Below are 17,814 nucleotides of genomic sequence, written 5' to 3'. Positions count from 1 at the left end.
TGGAGTTAATTGTCTGATTGATAATACAAAATAAAAATGATTTTATGGATTTGTTGTTTTGATGTTTTTACTCCTATATAAGTTGTCCACAGTAATTTGATGAGGAGGAAGCCTTTAAAAAATCAAATGAATAAATCAGTCTATGCACATCTTCACCCTGAGCTGTGAAATCAGTTGCTGGATCCTCTAACATTCTCCAAGCATTTCCATTCCACGTGACACATGTGCTCCTTGTAAATTTTCTAGGAATAAATATTAGAAAGGGGGAAATCAAAATATATTTTCCTCCTGGGTTTTAAACCCACCTAATTCCAAATGGGGTGATAGAGAGAACACTTTTTGGTGTTCTGTGGGTTGTCAGAATTTGCCTGTTTTGTCATGCTGGAGCTGGATAAACTATGAAGCATGTAAATGGAAGACAAATGAGGGCTTGTTTCTCATTTACCATCCAATCAATAAGCAGAAAATCTGATCTAGTTTCTTACCTGATTACCTTCTCCCTACTGCCCAAATTGTAACTCTTTGGGTTTGCATAACTGTAATATGCAGCTGTCAAGCCAAAATTTCTGAATGAAGAGACATGCCAGGATGTCCTCTACTGAGTTGGATTTGCAGTATAGCCCCATTAGATTACTGTACTTGAGGAACTGAACACAACCTCTTCTTGCTTCCTTAGGCTCTGGAAGCACCATCTTCCTAGGTCCACGAAGCAGTCTTGCTGAGTTAACTTTCACAAATTAGCCCACTTCTCCTTATCACATGGATCCAGAATCAAACGAAGAAAAGATACGTAAATACACACCCATTGAATTGATCTAACCTTCCAGCTTAGCTATTGCCCAGTTCATAGGACAACCCTATTTACTTGCCTGGGTCCTTGTTAGAGAATCTCTCTCACTCTGATTTAGAAGAGTAGAACTGTGTACTCAAGCAGTTCCCTGCTGTCAGGAAAGTATTTTTCTCAATACTTTTCTGTAAGGTAGGTTAGGTTGAAAAAGCCAGACTGCCCTCCTCACAGCTGTTAAGTGAATCACTGCAGTTATTAAGTTAGTAATATAGTTGTTATGTGAATCTGGCTTTCTCATTGATTTTGCTTATCAGAAGGCCGTAAAAGCTGATTACATGACCCTAGGACACTGCAACCATCATAAATGTGAGTCGGTTGTGAAGGTCTGAATTTTGATCATGTGACCATGGAGATGCTGCACTGATTATAAGTGTGAAAAATGGTCATAAATCATGACTTATAATGAACTGTTGCAAGCTGAGGACTACCTGTATTGTGTGTGCGTATGTGTGGGCGTGTGTGTGTGTGTGTATAAATATACACATATAAATTCATCTAAGGTAAAGGTAAAGGTTCCCCTCACACATACGTGCTAGTCGTTGCTGACTCTAGGGGGCGGTGCTCAAATGTTTAATATACGTATTTAATATATATTGTTAAATATAATAATTATATTATATTTAATATTATATATTAAGCACATAATATGTATTAAAATGGTATAATAATATACATAATATATATTATTAAACTTTTTTCTTAATATAACAGTCAGAAGCAATTATTTTTTGTTTCTTTTTATTTATTTTTCTCCTTTCTCCCACTTCATTCCCTCTATTCTTTTTCTTTTTCCATTTTCCCATTGTCTGTTTGCCCCCTTAACAGTCTTGCTTTCTCCCCTATGTTACCATGGTTTGTTTGGCATTCTGCCAGATACATATAGAATTCTCCAAAGATTTTACCATAATTGCCCAGAAGGATGAACAAGTTGTGATAGAATCATCTACACCAGTGGTTCTCAACCTTTATAGTGCTGCGACCCCTTTAATACAATTCCCCACAATGTGGTGACCCCTTTAATACAATTCCCCATGATGTGGTGACCCCAATCGTAAAATTATTTTCATTTTGAATTTATCACGCCTGAAGCCATATTGGCTAGCGATCTGAACTGCTTGCAATTGCCTTGAGGACGGAGACATTAAAGCGGAGACTCCTCCCCTATTAAGTTTATCACGCCTGAAGCCAGATTAGGCTAGCGATTGGGAGTGATTGCAGCTGGCTTGAGAGGGAGACTTCAGAGCAAAGATTTCTCTCTTTTTTAATTCATCGCGCCTGAAGCCGAATTCGGCTAGCGATTTGAAGAGCCTGCAGCTGGCTTGTGGAGTCAACCATTGGAACGCGATTCTTCGACTCGCAAGTATACTTCCCATATTTCCGATGGTCTTAGGTGACCCCTGGCAAATCGTCATTCGACTCCCAACGGGGTCCCGACCCACAGGTTGAGAACCGCTGATCTACACTGACCTTCTTACCAGGCCTGAACTGCATGGACATCAAGAAGCAGCAGTTAAGAGTAAAACCAAACAAACCGCATTTTAAAAATTTCTTTGTTTCAAGAATTTATAAGGCCACTCCACTCATCCTATTAACTCTTGAGTGTTATACAACAAAAATAAAAAATTCAGGAAAAAAAATTATAAATCATTAAAAGATAACAGGGGTTCTTGTGGGAAAATAAGAGGAAGAGAGATTATTATATATGTTCTCTACCTTGAGTTATTTATAAAAATAATTAAAGGTAGAACAATACACACACACACACACACAAACACACAATGTATGTATGTATGTATACTAAATGTATATATTCTCTAGTTTTTCTTTTCTCACATGGAATTGATCGCTTAATGAAACCAGGAATAGCTGTAGGACTAAGACCCATTGGAGACTGATGGGTATCACAGCCTCACTAGGGACTGTGAAGATGCTAAGATGTTCTCCAAGCAACCAGAGCCTGGAGAGATGAGGTTTGCACTGTGAGGAAAGACAACTCTGCTTGGATATCCATATAAACTAGACGTTTTATGACACCAGTTGATATATTTGATAGAGATCTTCAGGGTAAGAATGTTTCTGCTTTGGGAAACGATGTATTGATGTGGTGGCTGTCTCCCACATTGGCCTTTGCTGTTCTATGGACCTACCTTGAATTCTGAAACTCTTTTCACCCTCTGAGTTTCTTGACAGTGCTCATCCCTGTGTCCATTGATTTTATACACGTTTTGTATAGAGATACTGACTGCCTATTGGCTGAGGCTTAGGGTATTTCTATCTAAGGAAACCTTTGTTCTGAAGCTGAGAACAAGCTTTGAAAGGTGAAGAAATGATGCTTCCCATAGCTCAGTCATCCAACAAGCAGGATTCTCTATAGTGAATTCAAAATGGCAGAGTAGGAATTCTGCCTATTAAAAAGATCCTGCCAGAACTGGAGCCAAACTAAACTTAGATTTCATATGAACTGTGCAGGGGCTTCTTTTTTGTTTACTCTACAAGAAACAAACAGTGGCCCAAATCAGACTGGAATCCCAGAAGTCTCCACTCTCACTAAAATGATCAGGTATTTAATTATCTGGTATATGCATTATATTGTTTCTCAAATTAAATCGATATTTCATTTAGTCCCTTGCAGTGTAGAAAATCTCATCTCTATTAATTTTAGAAAGGGGAGAAAAAAGAGAATATTATTTTACAAAGATAATATTTATGTATGAATATATAATAGTCCCCACAGTTGCATTTAAATGCCTATTAAAACAGGTGTTTATTAAATAAACTAAATAGCTTGATTATGTAGATTGAATTGTAAAATATGTAGAGAAGGTTCGGAGACAAATAATTGCAAGGGCTAAATTGTTTCCTTCCTTCCTTCCTTCCTTCTTGCATTTTGTTTAAAAAGCATAGTGATATTCATACCACTGAATAATTAATGGAATGTGAAAAGTAACAGTGAATGATTTCAATTTCCCACTATGGCAATTTGTTTTTTGAAATATGCACACAGACACACATTTAACTTAAGAGTGGATACTTCTTCTACCTAAGCCTATATTAACTCTTCATCTACTCCAGCTTTTGAAAACCTGATGCCTTTGGCATGTTTTGACTATTGCTCACTACCCAGAACCAGCATGCTAATATGACTGGTAGAAAGGTAGACAATATATCCCAGCATATTGAGCAGCATGAAAATGAGGCAGAAACATTTAAATTTCTCTTACTGGTTGGAAGGATATTTTTAGTGAGCTCAAAAAGAGATCTCAATTTGTTGTGAATTTCTCTATGTAGTTTTCTAAATAGATTCTCCAGAAGAACGCAAGTTACACTCTGGGTAAAATTCACTCTTCAATCTTCATAAATTTCTGTGTACTTTCATATAACTTAAACTTAAATCCCTACATTTGGAATCCACAGATTCCCTGAATCACTCATATGAATTATTCAAAATTTATTGCTTTTATTCATCTTTCACATTTTTTTTACCTTGCAGGACTGGAAAGAAAATGACAGAAGAAAACACCACCACAGAAGTCAAGGATTTTGTCTTTGTAAATTTCACCAACAAGCCTGTCCTGAAGATCCCCCTTTTTTTGGTGTTCCTGGTCTTTTACATGGCTACATTGGTGGGCAATATAGGAATGATTGCTTTAATAAGAGCCAGCCCCCAACTCCACACTCCAATGTACTTCTTCCTCAGCAATCTGTCCTTTATAGATTCATTATTCTCCTCTGTGGTTGCCTGTAAGTCTTTAGCAAATTTCCTGGAAGATAAGAAATCCATTTCCTTTATTGGGTGTGCCATGCAGATGTACTTTGTCATAGGCTTGGCAAGTGCAGAGTGCTTTCTCCTTGCGGCAATGGCCTATGACCGATTCGTGGCTATCTGCAAACCCTTGCTGTACCCAGTCCTCATGTCTCCCAGAGTCTGCATTCTTCTGATGGCAGGTTCCTATCTCCTGGGCTTTTCCCATTCCCTTCTACACACCATTTTCACTTTCAGATTGTCCTTCTGTCGGTCTGAGATCAATCAGGTCTATTGTGACATCACAGCCCTTTTATTGCTCTCCTGTACTGACACTCACCTAAATGAACTTCTGATTTTTTATGTGGCTGGACTGGTAGAAACAACTACCGTGCTGTGTGTTTTGCTTTCCTATATGTATATTCTTGCCAACATTATGAGGATCAGTTCAGCTTCGGGAAGGCTGAAAGCCTTCTCCACTTGCACTTCACACCTGATTGCAGTTACCATCTTCCACGGGGCAATCCTCGTTTTACATTTCCGATCAAAATCAAGCAATGGATCCCCCATCCAGGATGTGAGTGACAAAATTCTTGCTGTTTTCTACACAATTGTTATCCCCCTGCTGAACCCTTTGATTTACAGCCTGAGAAACAAGGAGGTGAAGGATGCCTTAAGATGTTCTTGGAGAAGAGCATGGACATAATAAATACATTTTTTTTAAAAAAGCAAACAAACAGCTTTATTTACTTATCAGATTTTTATCCCACTTTTATTACTTTATGAGTAACTCAAGATGGTGAATATATGTTCCTCCTTTTGCCCACAAGTACCTCACGAGAGTCCCAAAGGTGCTTTTTCAGAAAGTCCAGTTGCCTCTTGAAAAAGCACCTTTGAGACAACCATGTCCTGGACGACTGAGAATCTCCACAGACATTTACCTTATGAGAGACAATGAGTGGCCAAAAGTCACACAGGAATTTTTCAGGCCTAAGGAAGGACTGGCACTAAGAGTCTCATGATTTCTAGGCCAGCAACTTAACCACATCAGCAATCTGGCTCTTTTTCCTGGTTTATTTGGTGGGTTTTTTTGGGGGGGGGGAGGCTGCATTGTAATTAAACTATAAGCAATTTTCCCCAAATACAGAAATAAATGTTCTCAATACTTTTCTGTGAGATAGATACGGCTGAAAGACCCTTTCTGCTCTGAAGTCACATAATGAGCTTCTGTAGCTCATGGAAGATTTGCAGCTAGGTGTTTTTTTTTTTTAAGAAGGAAGCTCTTCCAGAGGTCAATACAAGGTTTTCGTTCCTCTCCTTTTAGACATTTTCTCCTCTGAGTTTTCCAGTAGTTGGATTAGCTGGACTACACCAGCATTTCAGCTATAAAGGGATAATACCTTCTGGTGGATGTGTGTATATCAAGAAAATAAACTGTATTTGTGTGTTGGAGAGCAAGAAAAATGAAGGCTGCAGGCATGAGAAAAGGAAAGTAACAAGCACCAGAGGACAGAGGCAACTTGGTGAGATGATTGGAGCCAGGATGCAAAATGCAGTGGGTAATTGAAGGCAGGAGAAAGTGGAGCAGAGCAGCAGAGCTTTTTTTATTTTTTACTTTTATTACATCATAAGCCACCCAGAGCAGCTGCATCAGTAAGATGCATGGCATAGAAAAGGACAGAAAGAGGGAGAGAGGGAGGGAGGGAGGGACAGACATAGAAAGTGAGAAAGAAAGAAAGAGAGAGAGAGAAAGTGAGAAGGAAAGAAAGAAAGAGGAAGGAAGGAAGGAAGGAAGGAAGGAAGGGAAAGAGAGAGAGAGAGAGAAAGAGGAAGGAAGGAAGGAAGGAAGGAAGGAAGGAAGGAAGGAAGGAAGGAAGGAAGGAAGGAAGGAAGGAAGGAAGGAAGGAAGGAGAGTTGCACAACAGTGGAAAAATTTGACATTACCCACAATGGAGGAATAGGTGGTGAAGATGATGGAACTAGCTGGCTAAATTGAAAGCTGTGATTAAAGGAAATATACTAACTAAGTTTATGCTGACTGGAAACCCCTTTTGGATTTTTTGCATGAAACAAAAAAAAATGAACTTATAATATTGCATACGGTTTTTATGATTAGAAAAAAAATGAAAGATTGTATTAGAAAAAAGAAAAGTTGTAGCCATAAAGCAAGAGGTTAAGATACATTTATACTTATAACTACTGTAAAAGAAAATTGGAAATTACTTCTTTATCCTTTTTTTCCTGCCCTTTTGCCTTGTGCTTTCCCCCTCTTCTTTATTGTCTTTATTTTCTATTTTTAATATTAATTTTTGATAGTTTTTTCTTTCTTCTTTAGAATTCTTATAAAGTTATTATCAATAAATAAAGAAATTTTAAAAATAGCAAAATGCATATATCAAATTAGTCACGGATATCTAAATGTGGGCTTTTAGAATTCTGATATAAAAATGGTATATGCACAAAGTGCTGCCATCTCCTGTTTTTCACAATGGACGAGAAAATAAGCAAAAGAAAAAAAAGAAAAAAAGTAACTGAGATAGCAGTGGCAGCGGTTGTGCTGTCCTGTGAAGCTGGCAAGGTCAGGAACTTTGAGCCATTTGTATTTCTCGGGAGATCATTGCTCAAGGATAATTTTTTTTCCGTCAAGCATGTATTTTATGACAAATACAAGTGTAAACATAATTATAAACACATGTAAAGGGTATGAATAAAAGAAAACATTAGGACAGGGACAGTAGGCATGCTGGTGCGCTTATGCATGCCGCTTACAGACCACTTAGGAATGGGATGAGGTCTACAGTAGACAATCTAAGGTTCAAGTTTTGGGGATTTGGGGAAGAAACCACAAAGTCAGGTAGTGCATTCCAGTTGACGAAAACCTAGCATGCCCCTTACAGACGACTTAGGAATGGGGTGAGGTCTACAGTAGACAGTCTAAGGTTCAAGTTTTGGGGATTTGGGGAAGAAACCACAGAGTCAGATAGTGCATTCCAGTTGACGAAAACCTAGCAGAGAAATTCTCCACCTCAGTTTATACTTGGGTTAAATGGAGTAACTCTGATCTCTTTCTCTTGCTTCCCCCATGGATTTAAGTATCTCTTCTATAGCAGTCCTGTTGCCCCATTTAATTGTCTAGCTGTTTCCTGTGTGTTCCCATGGTCTGTTAGGCATTCTGCCAGGTGTGTGTAGAATTCTCCATAGATTGTATCACAATCCTGCCCAGAAGAGTGAGCAAGTTGTGATGAAATCATCTGCAATGCTTTAAAAGATATGAACTGTGTGAATAGCAACAAGAAGCAGTTAAAAATAAAACCAAAGTCAAACCATCTTTTTATTTATTTCAAGTATTTATAAAGCCATCCCACTCAATCTATTTGAGTCTCATAGAACAAAAATGAACAATTAAAAGAAACCCTCAACACATCATTAAAAAAATAAGCCAATACATAAAAAGGCAACCTGAACAAGACAAGTCAAACAATGACAGAGAAATGCCATTCAACTGAACCTAAAGGCTTTATCTTTACTGTTTTTCCAAAGACCAGTAGCATTTTGGGGAGCGTTTCTTCCAGAGCTGAATGTGGCCCTAGGCTGGATGTTGTCCACCTTGTAGAAGCATAGATGTCATCTATATATTTGCTCCATTATTTTCTTCATATGGAATTTTGTCAACAACAAGCTTAAAGACTCTAGATCCATGCCACCACTAAAAGATTCTAATGGCAATGAATACAATAACGAAGTAACTAAAGCAAACCTCTTTAACAAATTCTTTGGCTCAGTTTTTGTCAACAGTGATGGCACATATCCCACATTCCCAAATCGTACAAGCAATGAGCATGACAACTTAACAAATATAGATTTTACAAAAGAAAATGTTGATAAAGCTCTTTGTAACCTCAAACCATCTCTATCCATTGAACCTGATGGACTTTGTGCTTACTTCTTAAAAAGTTCTCTAGTAATTTAGCAGAACCCCTAAGTATAATCTTTAATAAAACTTTTACTACCAGTTCCCTTCCCAATCTCTGGTCACTAGCCACAGTCATTCCAGTTTTCAAAAAAGGCGACCCCAGCTTAGTTGATAATTATAGACCAATCTCCCTATGTTGTGTCGCCTGCAAGGTAATGGAATCCATCATCAACCAATCCATTACCTTGCACTTAGAAATACACAACCTTCTCTCAAATAAACAATTTGGCTTCAGGAAAAAATTATCATGCAATTTACAACTTCTCCACTGTAAAAACCTATGGACTACAAATCTTGATCTAGGTAAATCAATAGATGCAATATACATAGACTTCTGTAAAGCTTTTGACTCAGTAGTACATGATAAACTTCTCCTAAAATTAAAATCCTATGGCATTTCAGGACCCTTACACAACTGGATATCTGCTTTTCTGTCAAACAGACAACAAATAGTTAAAATTGGTAATGTTCTATCAGATCCTGTTCCTGTCAAGAGTGGTGTTCCTCAAGGTAGCGTTCTTGGACCAATTCTCTTTATAATATACATAAATGATCTTTGTAATCATATCTCAAGTAATTGTGTTCTCTTTGCTGATGATGTCAAACTTTTCAACACCACTGACAATACATCCACAATTCAAAAGGACCTTGATCATCTAACTGCTTGGTCTAAAATTTGGCAACTACAAATCTCAACCAGTAAATGCTCAGTCTTGCATATTGGAAGAAAGAACCCAATCAAAAAGTACATGCTTGATGGACATTGCCTCGCAGATGACCCCCACCCTGTCAAAGACCTTGGAGTTTTTACATCTAACCATTTAAGTGCCAAAGCCCACTGCAACTATATAGCAAAGAAGGCTCTAAGAGTTGTTAACTTAATTCTACATAGCTTCTTTTCAAAAAACACCACGCTACTGACCAGAGCATATAAAACATTTGCTAGGCCAATTCCTGATTACTGCTCTCCTGTCTGGAACCCATACCATATATCTGATATCAACACAGTTGAGCGTGTCCAAAGGTATTTTACGAGAAGAGTTCTCCACTCCTCTGAAACCAATAAAATACCTTATTCCACCAGACTTGATATCCTGGGTCTAGAAAACTTGGAACTTCGTTGCCTTCGACAGGACCTGGGTTTAGCTCATAAAATCATCCGTTGTAATGTCCTTCCTGTCAATGACTTCTTTAGTTTCAATAACAATATCACAAGAGCTACCAACAGATTTAAACTCAATGTAAATCGCTCCAGTTTAGATTGCAGAAAACACGATTTCTGTAACAGAATTGTATATGCTTGGAATGCATTACCTGACTCTGTGGTTTCTTCTCATAACCCCAAAAGCTTTACTCAAAATCTATCCACGGTTGACCTCACCACTTTCCTAAGAGGACTCTAAGGGGCGTGCATAAGAGCACAAATGTGCCTACCGTTTCTGTCCTATTGTTTCTTCCCCTATGTATATATATGTTTATAGTACCTCGTTTCTCCTCATATATATGTTTATATATTATATAATCCTTTATGCAATGCTTGTATATATTGTTATGACAAATAAAATAAATAAATAAATAAATAAATAAATTGTCTCTTATTCAAATGCAGGAATAACTGCAGTCTAAGACGTACTCAAGTCTGAAGAGTATCATAGCCTCTCTAGGGACTGGGAGGGATACTAGGATCCTCCAAGCACCCAGAGCCTGGAGAGATGAGGTTGGTGTTGTGGGGAAAGACAATGCTGCTTGGATTAACATATAAACCAGATATTTGATGACATTAGTTCATGTATCTGATAGTGAGCTTCAGGGTGAGAATGCTTTTGATCTGAGAAATGATGTGATGATATGATGGCTGTCTCCCTGAAATTCTGTTATGTTATACAATTTCACTCGTATCTTTTTCCTCAGATTTGCTATCACTTCATTTTCTGTTTTGGGTAAGTGTTGATAAAACAGTCATGTAGTTGTTTTCTCCCCCTCCACTCCAAACCCAAGTAATCCTCACCAAACTTTGCACTTCTATTGGTCTATAAAAAGTATATAGATTTGTCTTGAATTCTGGAACTTTTTTCACCCTCTGAGGTTCTTGACAGTCTGCTCATCCCTGTGCCCATTGATTTTATGCATGTTTTGTATAGAGATACTGACTTCCTATTGGCTGAGGCTTAGGGTATTTCTATCTAAGAAAAGCCATTGTTCTGAAGCTGAGAATGAGCTTTGAAAGGAGAAGAGATGATGCTTCCTAGTGGCTCTGTCATCCAACAAGCAGGATTCTCTATTGTGAATTCAAAATGGCAGAGTAGGAATTTTGCCTATAAAAAAGATCCTGCCAGAGCTGGAGGTAAACTAAACTTGGATGTCATATGAATTGTGCAGGGGCTTCCTTTTTGTTTACTCTACAAGAAGCAAACAGTGGCCCAGATCAGACTGGAATTCCAAGGAGAGCTCTCTGCTCTCTATTCTCACTAAAATGATCAGGTATTTAATTATCTGGAACATGGAGAATATTGTTTCTCAGATTAAATCAATATTTCCTTTAGTCCTTTGCACTGAAGAAAGTCTCATCTCTATTAATTTTAAAAAGAGAAAAGATAATATTACTTTACAAAGACAATATTTCCTTCCTTCCTCCCTCCCTCCCTCCCTCCTTCCCTCCCTCCCTTCCTGTTTAAATAAGCACAGTGATATTCATACAGCTGAATAACTATTGGTATATGAAAAGTAACAATGAATGATTTCCCACTATGGCCAATTTTTTTTCACTAACAATATATTTGAAAATCTCCTTCCAAAGATACATTTAGCTTAAACATGGATCTGGTCAAACTACTTCTTCCACCTAAGCTTACATACTCTCTCCATCTATTCCAACCTTTGCAAACCTGATGCCTTTTGCATGGTTTTACTATTACTTTCACTATCCCCAAACAGCATGCCAATTTCCATGGTGACTGGAATTGGTGCAATCTCTGCCCAGTGTATTGAGCAGCATAAAAGTAAGGAAGAAAAATTCAAGTTTCTCTTACTGATTGGAAGATTATTTTTAGTGAGATCTCGGCTTTTCTCCATCAGCTTTCTATGTAAAAGAACGGAAATTACATTATGAGTAAAATTCGCTTTGTATTCTTCATAAATTTTCTTGCACTTTTATATAATTCAAACTTGTGGTCATCCCTACATTTGGAATCCACAGATTCGCTGAATTATTCAAAACTTATTGCTTTTCTTCATCGTTCACATTTTTTTTACCTTATAGGTCTGGAAAGAAAATGACAGAAGAAAACACCACCACAAAAGTCAAGGATTTTGTCTTGGTAAGTTTCACCAACAAGCCTGTCCTGAACATCATCCTTTTTTTGGTGTTCCTGGTCTTTTACATGGCTACATTGGTGGGCAATATAGGAATGATTGCCTTAATAAGGGCCAGCCCCCAACTCCACACTCCAATGTACTTCTTCCTCAGCAATCTGTCCTTTATAGATTCATTATTCTCCTCTGTGGTTGCCTGTAAGTCTTTGACGAATTTCCTGGAAGATAAGAAATCCATTTCCTTTATTGGGTGTGCCATGCAGATGTACTTTGTCATAGGCTTGGGAAGTGCAGAGTGCTTTCTCCTTGCGGCAATGGCCTATGACCGATTCGTGGCTATCTGCAAACCTTTGCTGTACCCAGTCCTCATGTCTCCCAGAGTCTGCATTCTTCTGATGGCAGGTTCCTATCTCCTGGGCTTTTCCCATTCCCTTCTACACACCATTTTCACTTTCAGATTGTCCTTCTGTCAGTCTGAGATCAATCAAGTCTTTTGTGACATCACAGCCCTTTTATTGCTCTCCTGTACTGACACTCACCTAAATGAACTTCTGATTTTTTATGTGGCTGGACTGGTAGAAACAACTACCGTGCTGTGTGTTTTGCTTTCCTATATGTATATTCTTGCCAACATTATGAGGATCAGTTCAGCTTCGGGAAGGCTGAAAGCCTTCTCCACTTGCACTTCACACCTGATTGCAGTTACCATCTTCCACGGGGCAATCCTCATTTTACATTTCCGATCAAAATCAAGCAATGGATCCCCCATCCAGGATGTGAGTGACAAAATTCTTGCTGTTTTCTGCACAATTGTTATCCCCCTGCTGAACCCTTTGATTTACAGCCTGAGAAACAAGGAGGTGAAGGATGCTTTAAGAGGTCTTTTAAAAAAAAGTTTGGGTCTAAATTAGTAGATTTTTTTAAATTCCTGATTTTTTTTTCTTTTTGGTGGAGAGAATAAGCAGGTTTTTCCAAATATAGAAGTGGTATATTCTTTCCTGTAATTTATATACGTTCTTTAAAATGCTGCAATATATTCTCAACTATTCTGCTTTACAGTTGCTTGATGGCAAACAAGGTCTTCCCTTGGCATGAGGCTAAGATGTAATGCAATTGTATTTAAGTGTATTTTTGCAGTTAAATGTTTGAGGGACAGTTATTTCCATGGATTTTTTATTCTGCATCCTGGTTTTGATCCTATATAAGTTGTCTAAAGTCACTTGATCAATGGGCAGGAGAGCAGTGTCTCACATGGTTAGGAGGCTGGGCAGATGATTGGCAGGCTTGCATTTGAGACCTGTTCCTGCCATGTGGCATGGTGAGCTCCCATCACTTGGTCCAGCTCCTGCCAGTCCAGCAATTCAAAAGTGGGCAATCACAAGTAGACAGATGTGTATCACTTCAGGGGGCAACTTAATGGGAACATGAAAAAAGCTCCCAACTGGACTTCTTCCAGGCAGCAGTAATATCACTGGCTGATCCCTTCAACCCAGAAGCTCTTCAGTGCTCCTGAAATGGCTGCAGTAGTAGTATCAGTGGGCATCATTAAAAAAAAATCAAATGAATAAATCTATTTATTTACATCTTCATTGTGAGTTGCAAAATTAGCTGATGGATCCTTTAAGAAATATGTCTATGCTTCAGTGTGCTGATGATGTTACCGTACCTAGTCAGATAATGAAACATTTGTAAGAAAACAACCAAGTTCAGAGAGCACCAAGGACTGACTCCAGAGTTTAACCCTGAGCTACAAATATTATCTGCTATTGATATTACTGAATTAAGGATTTACCCTTTGTCCCTCTGTACATTATTGTGCCTGTATTTGCTTAACATGAACTTGTGTCAATTACCTGACCTTCGGACCTTTCGCCGTGAATTGAAAACGCACTTGTTTATCCAAGCGGGACTGGCTTAATTTTTTAAACTTTTGAATTTTAATAATTTTAATTGGGGTATTTTATGGGTCAAATTTGACGGTTTTAAATTTTCGGCCATTTATTGTACTGTTTTTTAATCTGGCTGTACACTGCCCTGAGTCCTTCGGGAGAAGGGCGGTATAAAAATCTAAATAATAAATAATAAAATAAATAAATAAATGAACTCTGGTTAGACACGGTGGTGGGATTCAGCCAGTTCGCACCACTTCAGGAGAACCAGTTGTTAACTTTCTGAACAGTTTGGTGAACTGGTTGTTGGAAGAAATCATTAGGGCAGAGAACCGGTTGTTAAATTACTTGAACCCCACCACTGGTTGGACACTTCCTTCTGCCTTTCTTCCCAAGCACATAGGCATACAGCACATGCTCTTCGACTCTCCTTCTCATAAGATGTAGCTAGCAATGTGCCAATCTTTGCCTATCTCTATATTATATGCTTGCTCCTGGGAAGGAAAGCTATGGCAAATCTAGACAGTGTACTAAAAAGCAGAGACATCACCCTGCCAACAGAAGTGCGTATAGTCAAGGCTATGGTTTTCCCAGTTGCAGTGTATGCCTGTGAAAGTTGGACCATAAGAAAGGCTGAGTGCCAAAGAATTGAGGCCTTTGAACTCTGGTGTCAGGGTTCCAAGGAACACCCCCCAACGAAATAAGGCTCTGAGGCTTGAGGTTCCTCAAAGTTCCAATTTATTAGAGATGTCATGTTGGCACAGCTGGGAAAACCCGAAAATGAATGCTTCCAGGTTTTCCACACCCAGTTGACAAGCCCTGCCCCACACAAAGTTTATCACATTGTTTATCACACAAAGTTTATCACATTGTCCAATCAACTCTTTACACTCAATTAGAAACAATCTTCAGGCAGTCCCCATCAGATGCAGGATGTCCTTGAATATGGAATGTTGTTATGACTAACTTTCTACCGCTCCAACAACAACCCCCTCCCAACTTCCCCAGCTAAAATATGTGGCAGTTAAGAAGCAAAAAGAAAATTACCTTCCAAAACTGACATCTGGTACTGGAGAAGACTCCTGTGAGTCCCTTGGACTGCAAGGCGAACAAACAAGTCAGTCCTAGAGGAGATCAACGCTGACTGCTCTTTAGAAGGCCAGATCCTGAAGATGAAACTCAAATACTTTGGCCACCTAATGAGAAGGAAGGACTCACTGGAGAAGAGCCTAATGCTGGGAAAGATTGAGGGCAAAAGAAGATGGGGACGACAGAGAACGAGGTGGCTGGATGGAGTCACTGAAGCAGTAGGCATGAGCTTAAATGGACTCCAGAGGATGGTAGAGGATAGGAAGGCCTGGAGGAAAGTTGTCCATGAGTTGGACACGACTTTGCAACTAATAGCAACGAATATTATATTGCCTATAAATTACTAGACCATTGAAAAAGCCTTGGGGGCACAGCTATTACAACCATGACTCTGGGTTTGCATCTTTTTCATGTTGTTTTTGGAATGCTTGATTTCTGGTACATATGATTCTTTATATTGCATATTTGTGATTTTCATTTTGTTTTTTACTATTCTGCATTTGTTTTAACTTACAATGGACTTGGGGAATTGTATGTTGCTCAGTCAGTTGATTGTAACAATCGATAAGTCCTGTAGATAGATAATTTTTTTTAAAAAAAACTCTCTGTATGATATAGTTAAAAAAATTATTTCAGTACTCGTTGTTTAGATCAGCTCTCAAAAATATTCACATATGCAGAAGCAGCATGCTTCAACCTCCGATAGTAAACACATAAACTGATGTAATGTGCTACTTCTTTTGTGTAACTACACCTTTGACTCAGTCTTGACTACCTAGAGACCGCCTGGACAAGTCCGTACAATTTTCTTGGCAGCATTTTTGGATGTGGTTTGCCATGGCCTCCTTCCTAAGGCTGAGAGAGAAGGACTGGCCCAAGGTTGATTATGTAAAAAATAGCAAAGAAATCATTTGTCTCCTTACAGAGAACATCTTTGTGATGGCTAGTTGTTACATAATTAAAAGAACATAATGCTACATCATACCATTACCACAAAAACCTGTATTTCCCATCCAAAATGGAGTTAACTTCTAGTTAAGTTTTGGGGAAGGCAGAAGTAGGCTGAAAAAAAGTTTAATGTAATTTGTTATAAATAAAGCTTCCATTTGATGTGCAATACTTGCTGGAATTCTTTCATAATTCTTTAGCTCTTTTGTGGGAAGTTTAGTGCCACAAAATGGCACTATGATCAGCAGTCTGACATATTGACTGATGTTGTCCATCAAAATGCCAATGTGGTCATTCTATTTTCTTCTTATCTTGTCTACAAATTTATGCTTGTCAGCCTGCTAATCAACAAAATCAGAAAGAATATTATAGATCTGAGTTAATAGAGTCAGAAGTCAATTAGGAGCAGCATTCTCAGAGGTTTAAAAACAAACCAACCCAAAATTCTCCTGATATAATCATCATTTGGGAATCCCTCATTTTAAGATGGCTAAGAGAAGATGTCTGTCTCCAGCCTGCAAAACAAAATAACCTATATTTTTTACACCTCAACAAAGTGAGTATGGATTTACTGTTCTGCCTGTGGGTTTACAAAAATCAGGGAATGGAATTGTGAGGTAGAAATTATAATAAATACATTTTAAGATAGCCATTTAACATCCGTTTTTTAAATTGCTGTAGTCATGTCCCTTCTGATTTAAATCTGTTTCTTATTGAAGTCTGTATTATTTGCAGAAGTTAAAGGTAGGAACTGTAATGAGCTGAATCAAATATATTTAAAAATTTTGGTAGCTGTTTAAGCCTTCTCTAATATAGGCAAAATAGTCAGCAAGCTATAGTTCAAAACACATCAGAAGGGACTCAATTTGTGGGGCTGTTTTTTTTTTAATTTGCTTTTGAGGTAGACTACAATATTGAGTCCTTTTATTTAATGTTGTTAAAATGTGTACATTGCCTTTAATCAAAAAAAAAGTTTCTGTTACTGATTGTAGAGTAGTATGTATGGAATATTGACTGACAAATCTGGAGTTACACCAAACATTCTTGCTTCTAAATTATTATTTCTTAAACACTACATTTAGCAAGTCTGATTTTCCACTAAGCTCATGGTACGGATGTCAGAATAAGCAAATATCTATTATGTTTCTTTCAAAAAGTAAAAATGAAGCCTAACTACCATCTATTCCCTGGATTTATACCAACCAATCCATCTGTTCAGTAATACTGGGTTGTTGTTGTTTTTAAGCAAAGCTGCAAGATTGTAGGAAAATCTCAAAAACAAAAACGAATGTTGTAATATATGAATTAAATACTGAATACAGTAATTTTGTACTTATTACTAAACATTTTAAACAATGAAAATCAATTCTTTAAACAAGTCATTATGTTCCATTTACTGTAGAACTGATGTTTTAATAATTTTAATTGCTGCTATGATTTCAACTCTTTGCATTCTGTTGGAGATCTTAATTTTATAATTCTCAAGACAAAACCAGATTGTTTTGACACTGTAGGAAGAAAACTATTTAAAAAGTGAATTTCTCATCCCAACTACTGACTGCTTTTTATGACACAAACAAACTTTGTGGCCTTATTATTTATTATTGTTGTCTAATAATAAGAGTAAGAACATTACATATTATTCAATATTTATAATGTAATAATAATGTATTGCTATGTAGTTAGAATCCTGAAGCTTATAGAATACTGCTTTATAAGGGTTACAATTGAATAAAAACATGCTAATAACCTCTTTTCTTCTCTTCTCTTTTGGAAGATTTACAGAAGATTGGATAGTTACAAGATTAGATGTTTATATGCTATTTTTTTGGATTGTGTTGCTTTTAATAATAATTGCTATAAAGGTGTGCTGCTCTGAATCGGATGCTGAGTAGAGCAGTCATTATAAACAATAAATAGTGCTAATTCTGGATAAAAGTCAACAAGGTTAAATCTGGTCTGGTTTCTTATAAAAAAATAGATTACACAGACAATATGTGCAAAGAAGTTTGTG

General features: G+C 37.6%; 2 protein-coding genes across 2 annotated transcripts; both read left to right on the top strand.

The window, feature by feature from the left end:
• Window positions 1-4,350: 4,350 nt before the first annotated feature.
• On the top strand, window positions 4,351-5,295 carry LOC131189340 (olfactory receptor 5T17-like). The gene has a single exon (XM_058165489.1). It carries the CDS (start codon window positions 4,351-4,353, stop codon window positions 5,293-5,295), a length of 945 nt encoding a protein of 314 aa, XP_058021472.1.
• A 6,539-nt stretch (window positions 5,296-11,834) lies between these two features.
• Window positions 11,835-12,785, top strand: LOC131189339 (olfactory receptor 5T17-like). Its single transcript, XM_058165488.1, has one exon. The coding sequence runs from the start codon at window positions 11,835-11,837 to the stop codon at window positions 12,783-12,785; it is 951 nt and encodes a 316-aa protein (XP_058021471.1).
• Window positions 12,786-17,814: the final 5,029 nt, after the last annotated feature.

Source organism: Ahaetulla prasina, chromosome 1 (assembly GCF_028640845.1).
Source record: "Ahaetulla prasina isolate Xishuangbanna chromosome 1, ASM2864084v1, whole genome shotgun sequence".
Classification (NCBI taxonomy): Eukaryota; Metazoa; Chordata; class Lepidosauria; order Squamata; family Colubridae; genus Ahaetulla; species Ahaetulla prasina.
Note: the sequence above shows the minus strand (reverse complement) of the source record. Positions and strands in the feature narration are given on the sequence as shown.

What these genes read in the sequence shown, in the direction of transcription:
- LOC131189340 (XM_058165489.1), top strand. Translation starts at nt 4,351, where the DNA reads ATGACAGAAGAAAACACCACCACAGAAGTCAAGGATTTTGTCTTTGTA.
- LOC131189339 (XM_058165488.1), top strand. Translation starts at nt 11,835, where the DNA reads ATGACAGAAGAAAACACCACCACAAAAGTCAAGGATTTTGTCTTGGTA.